At 36.7% G+C, this 10,748-nt stretch overlaps 1 protein-coding gene across 1 annotated transcript; it reads right to left on the bottom strand.

The window, feature by feature from the left end:
• Positions 1-802: 802 nt before the first annotated feature.
• Positions 803-1,267, bottom strand: LOC131875845 (uncharacterized). Its single transcript, XM_059220540.1, has one exon. It carries the CDS (start codon positions 1,265-1,267, stop codon positions 803-805), a length of 465 nt encoding a protein of 154 aa, XP_059076523.1.
• Between the last annotated feature and the right edge of the window lie 9,481 nt (positions 1,268-10,748).

The following is a 10,748-nucleotide window of genomic DNA, read 5'->3' as shown; positions in this document are numbered from 1 at the left end:
GTAGAGATAATTTAACAAAATCCAGCCATGAAAACTAATGATTAGCATGGAAGATCCGATACCAAAGCAGTCCCCAAAATATCCTATGAAAACTAAGGTGTCCACCTATCATGATGATAATCCCATAAACCCATCATGTAGCTTCATGGGACAAGACAATGCCAATCAAGAAGTCCAATAAATACCAAAACTGCCAGCTAATCATAAGGTGTCCCATTTCTAACCATATAGGAATCTATTTACACAAGAAACCATACGATCTCACTCTTATAAGTTGCCAAACAACTTGCCACAAAGCTAAAGAATTAAAATAAAGAAAAACCAAAGACAATCTCTGAAATATCCAAAGAAGACGAAGATATCCATCAACAAAGGTATTCATAATATTCAAAAAAGCAGCCATAAAACAACATGGTAATCAACCCAAATCCCATTCACTATCAAAAAATGTCAGCCGAGCATAAATTACCCCTCCAACCTCCATACTTAATAAGGAGCTACTACCAAAAATAGCTACAACAGAGATGCTGCCATAAGGCAAGACAACATCCCCCCTATAGCCATACAAGGAAGTGAAACACCCCACAAAGCAAAGGAGATGGGAGAGGACAATCGAACAAAAGGCAACTCAATCTAAAAAATAAAAACCACAACAAACTCTCTCCTTAATGAGGATATTCTCCCAATAAATGTCAACAGCAAAGATATTGCCCCAAAGACCAACACCTTCATTATAGGCACTTACGAAAGAACAACCACACCAAGAGTAGGGAATGAAGGTAGTTTATGAATGGAAGGTCTACTAAGAGAGAAGCTTCATGTAGGAGCTAGGAATGTCCGAAGGGGCAAGTTCTATATAATCAACACCCTCAACAACAGCCTTGTTTGCTAGAAAATCCGCAAAGACATTGATCTCTCTGAAACAGTGAGAAATAGAGAAAGTGGAAAAACCTTTTAGTTGTAGTGGAATGTGATCTAAAAAATGTTGCAATTGCCAAGAGAGACACTTTTTGCTAGCAACCGCCTGAAAGACCAGCATTGAATCCCCTTCAATAACAATGTCCTTCATGTTTAAAGAAAGAGCGAGATCAAGCCCAAAGGATAAAGCCTTAAACTCAGCCACATTATTAGTGCCATGTGCTTTGATGATCTTTGAAGAGTGATAAAAAATAATTACCCCAATCTCAAACCTCCCCGGATTGCCCTTAGAATCCCCATCAAACTGAAGTTTGAATGAAGGGAAAGGAGGAGGACTCCATTTAGCCATCTTACGCTTAAGAAGCGAAAAAAATCCATCTGATATAACCCCATGAGAAGACATCAAGTGAAGTGAAGACCATTGCCAAGTGACCCAATTATCCCAATGAGAAAAAGACCTGAGATGATCTAAATTTTTATGAATAAAAGAAAGCACCACTTCACTATTGGAGGCTTGAATATTACCAATTATGTCTGCCAAAGTCACAGATTTATGTTTGAAGATTCTTGAATTCCTTTCAAGCCAAAGATTCCAAATCACTAGAGATGGAGCGACAACCCAAAGAGATGAGTAGAACAAAGAGGGAAATAACAAGGGTCGGGACATAAATTGTGCAAGTAGATTTGAACAGAGAGCAGAAGACCATCCTAACATATCAAACATCCAATACCAACATTCAGAAGCAAAAGGACATAGCAGGAAAATGTGATCTACCAATTCCATACGATAACCATAGAAAACACAAAGAAAAATTGTTATAATCCCAAGCCTATCCAATCACATCCCAGTAAGGATTTTATCTTGGACTTCCAACCAAGCAAAAGCCCCTGCCTTTGGGAGACAAGAAGGATGCCAAAAAATCTTAGAAGGCCAACAAGAGGGCAAAGGGGCTTGAACCAAAGAATTGTACCCATCTTTTACTGAATAGGAACCTGCAACATTTTTAACCCAAACCAAACAGTCCTCCTTATTAAGGAAAACTAGAGGCCTTTTACAAAGTTCTTCTACAAAAGCTAAAATAAGATCGTTATCAATAGACAAGGGAGGGATATCCTTCCATTTAGCCACTAAACATGGACCTGAGGAGACAATGTTAAAATAATCTGCAACAAGAGGACCCCAAAGATCCGATAGAATATCAAGCAAAGGGGACCAGTCACTAATAGCTGAGAGAGAAAGATGCCCATTCCAAACTTCATCCCAAAATCGGGTCTTTTTCCCACTATAGACAACCCAAGATAAATGTGGTAAGACCACCTCCCTACAAGAAACCAAAAAATTCCAAAACGTAGAGCCCTTCGAAAGGGATGTTGCAGTAAAAATCCTTTCTCTGGATGCTCCCCTTAAATACTTGGCGAGCATGACGGAAGCCCATTTGCTACGAGGATCTACATATAACTTCCAAATCAATTTTGCCCCCAATGCTTTATTCTGAATAACTAGGTCACGGATACCCACACCCCCCAGCTCCTTGGGACGACAAATTTTATCCCAAGCAAGAAGAGGGATCTTCTTTTTACCTCCTAAGTTGTCATTCCAAAGGAAGGTCCTAAGGGTAACCTTAATATCCTTAATGACTTGAGAGGGAGCCTGTAGGATAGACATCAAATATGTAGGAATGACATTCAAAACTGATTTGATTAAAAGGATCTTACCAGCCATTGTAAGCCACTTATGATTCCAGAAGGAAATTTTAGAGGTTATTGAATGAACAATTTTATCCCAAAAGGAGGTCTTTTCCAATCCCAAAAGGAAAGGAATGCCCAAGTACATACATGGAAAGGTCCCAACTTGAAAACTCCAAAAGCGAGCAAGTTTGTCCAGAACTAGAGTGGGGACATTCACAAAAAAGAATTTGGACTTATGATTATTAACTTTTTGTTCAGAAAAAGCAGCATAATCAGAAATAATCTTCTTAATAACTCAAGCTTCCCTCATAGAGGCCATCCCAAACAGAAGCATGTCATCAGCAAATAAGCAATGAGATTGTGAAGAAGGGAGGCCATCCACTCTGATGCCTGACTATAGACCAGATGCCATAGCATTAGAGATAGCCCTGCTTAAAGCTTCCACCAAAAGAATAAACAAAAAAGGAGATAGGGGATCTCCTTGCTTAATTCCCCGTGAGGAAGCAAAGAAGCCCGAGGGAGAACCATTAATCAAAACTGAAAAGCGGGTAGAGGATATACATGAAAACACCCACTTAACCCAGCTACACGAAAGCCCTAAATGATACAAAACCGCCACCAGGGACTGCCAATTAATACGATCATAAGCTTTAAGTATGTCTAGTTTAAGAATCATGGCTGAGACCTTTTGCTGAGATATGGAGTGCAGGATTTCGTGAGCTACAATGGCACCTTCAGAAGTTTCCTGACCAGGCACAAAATCACCCTGCTAGAAAGGAAATTATCCGAGGAAGGAGCTTAGACAACCTAACCAAAATTGCCTCAGTAAAGATCTTATATAAGGTGGTACACAAGGCAATTGGATGAAAATCTGAAAAAGAGGTAGGGTTATCTACTTTCGAAATAATAGCAATAAGAGTGGTATTAAGTTCTCTTAATATCGACCTATTCCTTCTAGATTCCTCCAAGGCTAGCAACACATCATTTCCTATAAAGTCCCAACATTTCTGAAAGAATAAAGCCGTAAATCCATCTAGACCCAACGCCTTTTCCAGATGCATGGAAAAGACTATCTCTTTCAATTCAACTAGCGAAAAGGGGGCCATAAGCATCGTATTATCCTCATGAGATACTAGAGGGGGGATCGAGTTTACAAACTCATCATCCATCACCACCGGCTCTGCAGTAAGAAGAGACTTAAAGAACCTAATAGCTTCGACAACTATATCATCCTCATCCATCAGATTATTACCATTAGAGTCAATAATATAAGAGATTCAATTGTGAAGTCTCTTGATATTAGAAGAGGAGTGAAAGAATTTAGTATTTCGATCGCCTTCGGAAAGCCAAAGGTCCCTAGACTTCTATCTCCAATAAGATTCTTCCCTAGCCAAGGTCTCACTCAACTGCAGGTTCAACAACTTTAGCTTATCATACATTAAGGAAGACATACCTGAAGCAACAATGCTTTCATTAAGTTTCTCAATTTCCTCCTGAATCCTGGCCTTTTCACCAAAAATATTCTTAAAATGCATCACATTCCAATCCTTTATCCTTAACTTTAAAAAGCCCATTTTCTTAACAAGTTGAAACATCTGAGATCCAAGAAAAAATGGAGTTGAAGTCCACCATTGTTTTAAGGAAGGTAAAAACAATTGGCCCCTAAACCACATTGGCTCAAACTTGAAAGGTAACTTTCTAGGAGCCCTATCCTCAAAAATAGTGAACTAAATAGGGAAATGATCAGAGCCAGTAAAGGGAAGAATTGAGAACACAAAATCCTGTCCCAAATTGAACCAATTATCCGAAATCATAAAGCGATCCAGCCTTTCTGAAATTTGACAAAAGTCCCTTCGCATATTAGTCCATGTAAATGACGCATTAAGAGGTTTACAATCAACCAAATTCAAGGAGTGAATAAAGTTGCAAAAGTTTGACATAGAATGTTTATTAGGAAAGATTCCCCCAGCCTTTTCATCCATACTAGTAATAGCATTAAAATCTCTCCCAAAAATCAGAAAAACATTCCGCAGAAGAGTAGCAAGAGAAACCAAAAAATTCCAAAGATTCTTTTTTCCTAGAACCCCAGATGGACCGTAGACATTAAATAACCAGGATTTTAAATTTGACAACCTGCTCTTAACTAGATGAAGCATCCAATTGGATGAGGAAGCAATTAATGAGAAATGTACACTAGAATCTTTCCAAAGGACTGCTAGCCCACCCGAAGCACCAAAAGAGGAAGATGAGCAAAAATTCCATATTTTCCAAGAAGAAAATAACCTATCAGCCGAAGACAAATTTAGCTTAGTTTCTTGTAACAGCACCAAATCACACTTCATTAAGTCCAATTGTGACTTAATCAAGCGTCATTTGTTAGGGGCATTTAAGCCCCTAACATTCCAGGATATAATCCTCATTGGGCCTAAGGGGAAGCATCAGCTCCCCTCGAAACATTCAAAGAAACTGGAGAAACCAATCCTGCCAAAAAAAACTTATGCAGACTTCATTTAGAAGCTAAGGCTCTTGTGAGAGGTGGACTAAAGGGCTTCTTTGATCTTTTCTTTCTGGAAGTCTCCAAAGAAGAAAGAATAGTTGTTTAAATTCCCACATCAATTTCTAATTTAGTTTTAGTATGCTTGGGCTTGTGACCCCTTTTCCCTGGAGTAGAGAAGGGTGAGGTAGGGAGAAGAGGGGTTTGAACCAAAGGAAGCCCAAGAGTGACCTCCACGGGTACCTTATCTACCCTAATCTCCTCCTTATCTGAGACCAAGGGAGCCAAAGATGACAAAAGACCTGAAGCCACCAAAGTCTTATCCATGTTGAGAAGCTCAAAAGAGTTATTGGTGGGAAAAGCAGCCAAGTCATTCTCCAAAGTACCCAAATCAACCAAAATCGAAGAAATTACCTTATTAGCTAAAGGAGAATTAAGAGAGACCTTATTAGTGTAAACAATATCCTGTACCTAAGCAATGAGATGCTCGTCTAGAACAACATCAGCACCCACGGGTTTGTCACTATCTATCAAAACCTCAGGGATTCGAGTTTCAGCCTTTGAGAAATGACCCCCATCTGGACCAATATCAACACCCAAGGTTTTATTTAAAACATCAAGGATTTGTGGTTTAATTTATAACATTAAATAATGATATAACATTTATTTATATCGTCATCTTATATTTAAGAAATAGATAATTAAATCACTTAATAAATATTTATTTTCAAGAATTGTAATTCAATTGATTTAACACAACTGACGAGGGTGATGGTATCTGATAAAAGAAGTCAACTATAAAGATTCAAACCTCCATAAACACATACAGATCAAGTTCGATACCTGAATTACTTTGGCAAACATTACTGCTTGACAAAAAGGCCACTTTCATCTAACTATATATAAAGACACATCTATATAATCCAACTTGTTTCCTGAAAAAGATGAGAAAAAATATTATTATTGGTACTGCAAGATTCCATGTGATATTTGTTTTCTTTTCAGCTGTCTTGATGTCAACTGGTTGTGTATCCATTCATGTGAGACCAATAATTAGTCAGTTTGGAAGGGACAAACATGGGCCACTGCTGAAAATGAAGGAAAAAGTGGGCAATTCAGTACAAGAGTAAATAATAATTAATTAGATGTAAATTTATTATAGGATAAATTTAATAATTATTTCAAAAAAATAAAGAGAATTTAATAAGAAATATTTAGAAAGTTTGTTTTGATTCCTATTCATATAAGATGACAAAGGATAGAATCATGGCTTAAAACTTACAGCTTACAGGTTAGACTCGATGCACTTTGCCAATTAATCACTTATCTACGCATTGCAATATGAATTACTAAACTTAATATGATTATAATTATTTTTTATAATTTTTTATATTCAATGAATTAGTTTTTAATTTTTCTTTTGATGTGAGACCATCTTTGTAGATTTCTTTAGGCCCCCAATTATAAATGTACCCGCTTTTAATGGAAAAAATATTTAGATAAAAAAGAGTGACAAAATTGTAGAGATAAAAAACAATACAAAACTGAAAATATTGTAAACTACAGAAATAAAAGGCAACTTCATACCTATAAGCTTTCTTGGAAGTCTTTAAAGCTTTATTCTTAGAAATTCGTAAGGTTAGCTTGAATTGTAAGCCAAATATAACATGTGTTCCAGCTTAAAAAACACCCCCCAAAAAATATTTTAAACAATATGTCAACCTGCTGCACCATACCAAAGTAAATGTAAGCTGCTGCACCAGTAATCATACCCTCTACAAACCAATTATACTCTTCAACATAGACCATTACCTATGTCTGTGGCACTAATAACAGGATGTCAGATTTGCTATGTAGAATCATTTAATATTTAGCAGGTCAGATAATTGGACAAATACATGCTACTTATAATAAGATTAGCGAGTTATATTTTTGGATTAATCTGTGTAAGATTTATTTGTATCAATGATTCAGATCACATTCTGCGATTCATCATTTGGATGAGAGAGCTGTAATAAAAGTAGATAAAAATGCAGATCAAAATTGATAAAAACGTGGGAGAGAAGAAAGGGGAGAGAAAGAAATGGTTGCACAAAGTTCAAAGAAGGCAAATAAAAATACAGACAAAAAATTGAGAAATCAAATTAAGAAGAACAAGAATAAATAAATCAAACTATAAATAATCATGAAAATTAATGTTAATATAAACTATTATGCTATGCTTGTAATATCTGCTGTATTGTGATTATGTTTACATAATTGACAGTCTACTGACTATCTTAAACTAAAAAAGAGAGGTAAAAATTTATTCAATTAAAGAAAGAGATACAAAGCAAGAAGGCCACACACCCAGCAAAGAAAAAGTCACAGAGCTTTGTCCACATCTACTAATGTATCCAACAAATGTGACATTTAAGAGAATTGTCCCTTATCCACTATATTTCAGTCCTACCCATGGTCAGAAGCCCATTTGGCCATTAAACAATCAGCAACTCCATTCCACTCCCTAAGAATATGACAGAAAGTAACAAATTCCAAGGAATTGCACAACCAAAGGATCTGCCTAATGCCAGCTAACCTCATCTAATCGATACTCATTCAGCAGAATCACCACCACCCGAAAATCTGATTCACAAATAATCTGATACCAATCAAGAATACAACTACACTCTACTGCATGCCAAATGACAAGAACTTCCATAAAATTATATGTATTAATAAAATTCAAAACTTCAATCCAACCAATACAATAATTTAAGCAATGTGACAAGCTTACCATGACCACATAAACCTCCCATGTAAAGATGTGCACAGTATTTCAGAGTAAGTACTTTGTTGAACATGTCCTGTGTCTCTAGCTATATGTCATACAGCATTCATTACTAGTTTAAAAGTCATACACTGTCATATACATAATTATTATTATTACAACATTCAATGCTGTTGTCAAGCCATACAGCCTATGCCAGTACTTTTATGCCCACATTGTCAATGATCTATCTAACCTGTATATGTTGACTCATAAATGATCGCTCCAAAGGATTTTTTGGGGTAAGATTTAAAAACGGGACAATCACTTCAATGCCACTAACATGTTAGATAAACAAAAACTAGATAATTCTAATCAAATAGATATGTCTGCAATGTGCCGCATAATGACAAGTTGTAAGAAATTTTGACCCAAAATAGAAAGCATGTATTCTAATCATACAAAATAGATTTATTGTGAATATTTTTTCATTTTATCTTTCAGATCATTTAGTGATTTATTATAAGAAAGAAGATAGCATTTAAGTAACAGCTTTATGTTATATTACATAGAGTGTGGATTATTTATATCAATTGACATTTATTTCTATCATCTTATATCAAATGAATACATAATTGAATTACTTAATAAATAAGTATTCATGTCAAAGAGTTTCAGTTGAATTGATTCCACACAATTAGTGAGGATGATGGTATCTAATAAAAAGAGTCAAACTACCAAGATTCAAAATAATGAGAAGATGAAATTGAACCATTTTTAGGGGAGAAATAATTGCAGTCACATGAAAGTGATAAGATTTTGAAAGAGGATTATTATGGGGATGCACACTAAGAGAATGGGTGTAGATCAGGTTTTGGCATTATAAGCAATTAAACAAGGCGGCAAATGCAAATATGGGGAAAATAATTTTGGCACATTGTATTCTCAGAATGAAATCATTGCAAAAATAATTTTGGCACATTGTATTCTCAGAATGAAATCGTTGCATGCATTAGAGAAGTTATTGGATTTTCATAAGGATAGGAATTACCATGATATGCATTTGTAATGAGATTAAATAGTTTTGTTCTAGCAATAGGATGAAAATATTACAGAGTGGAATTATATCATCAACGATTCACAAACCTTATCTATGCCTTAGCATTTGCATGCATCTTTAGTTGGAAGGCATTTCTCAACCAAGAAATATGCAATAAAGTCTTCCTTTGTGTATTAAACCAATGTAATGTTTAGGTTTAGGTAAAGAGATTAAAATATATGCAAGGGTGGATTACTATAGTTCATATATTGGAAACCATAAATTGCTTCCATTAGAATATTCGTAAATGTGTTGATATCTTTACCAATAGTACCCTGTCGAATGGCATCAAGTCTCTATTCCAAAGTTGGCCCCTTCCTCTCAAGGAGAGCTCCCTGAGTCAAATTTTGGAAGTGTCCCCATCATGCTTAATATGGGAAATCTGGAAAGAAAGGAATCGTAGGTTATTTGAAGGCAAAGCTAGGAGGCAGGAATCAATTTTAAACTCAATTGAATCGACAATAGTGGACTCAGTCAATTGCAGAATAGCGTTTTCTTTGGATCAACTCAAAGTCTTTTCTTCATGGGATGAAAATATCAGTCTAAAGTGACAAAGAATTAGCATCCCTTCATCCTCTGGTCAAAAAATCAATGCCAGAAAAGATGCAACCTGGTCCCCCCAAAGCCGAATTGGGTGAAATTAAACTTTGATGGGGCTTCCAGAGGCAATCCTAGCCCCTCTGAAATCGGCTACGTAATCAGAGATCAATCAGGAGCAATTATAGGGAAAATGGCAAAGCCAATTCCCCCAGACACCAATAATATAGCAGAATTCACTGCTCTGCAACTTGGTTTGAAGGATTGCATCGACCATGGCCTAAGAAATGTCTCAGTGGAAGGAGACTCAGAGATAGCAATAAATGCAATAAGGAATAAAAAAACCCAAACTGGAGACTTCAAGCAATTCTAGAAAAAATCTTAGAAAATTTGAACAGACTTGAGAATTTTGAGGCCAAACATATCTACAAGGAAGCGAATGCGGTGGTAGATGCCTTATCAAAAATAGCAGCTCAAGGTTCTTTCATTCATTGGTGGGCTCAGAGTATTCAGGTTAGTGGTAATGCAGATCAGGTCTTCTAGCAAGTTTCATCCTTCTAGAGTTTTGGGGCGCTTTCTGTCAACCAGATTGAGGAATGCAGAATTTAATTTTGAATGATTTTACCCGCTCTCCTTTGGCGGTTTGCGTTAACGGCTATTTATTTTATTTGAATTCAAGCATCCACTTAAACCTAGGGTTTATGGTGGGTCTGGTTCATCTTTGCCAACATTTCGCTTAACCTATCCACGTCTCCTTCTATCTACGCTTTTCGAAGTTCCAGCTAGCTCCCGTCGTCATTCTGTATCTTTTGTATGAGTTGTCCGCAGGTTGCTCTTTTTATCTGCGCTTGGGAAGATTTGGCTTGATCTAGACATTTATCCTCTGTCACCTTCATGGGAGTCTTTCATGCTCATCCGCTCCTCATTATTAGGTGTTGAGACGTGCACCCGATTTTCCTACTGAAGCGTTTTCTGCACGCAACCTTCATTTCTTTCCTGCAAAACTTTCATTATTCACTCTGGTTTTCCTTTCTCACTTGTCTTCTTTTCTCTGATCAACATGTCTTCTGAACCACTGTTCGGATTCATCATGAGCATCTACCCAAGGCCCTCCTCATGCTTTGGTGCAAACACTCCCATTTCCCTCAACGCCTCCACTCGTCAGGTTTCTTTCAGAAGGATCACGGATTTGAGACTGAAGCATCTCCTCATCCATGCGGACCCTCTAGTTCTACTTGTAGTTAAAATGATCCTGGGTAGTA

The sequence above is a fragment of the Cryptomeria japonica genome, chromosome 5, assembly GCF_030272615.1.
Source record: "Cryptomeria japonica chromosome 5, Sugi_1.0, whole genome shotgun sequence".
Lineage (NCBI taxonomy): Eukaryota > Viridiplantae > Streptophyta > Pinopsida > Cupressales > Cupressaceae > Cryptomeria > Cryptomeria japonica.
This window is presented reverse-complemented; position numbering and strand designations above follow the sequence as displayed.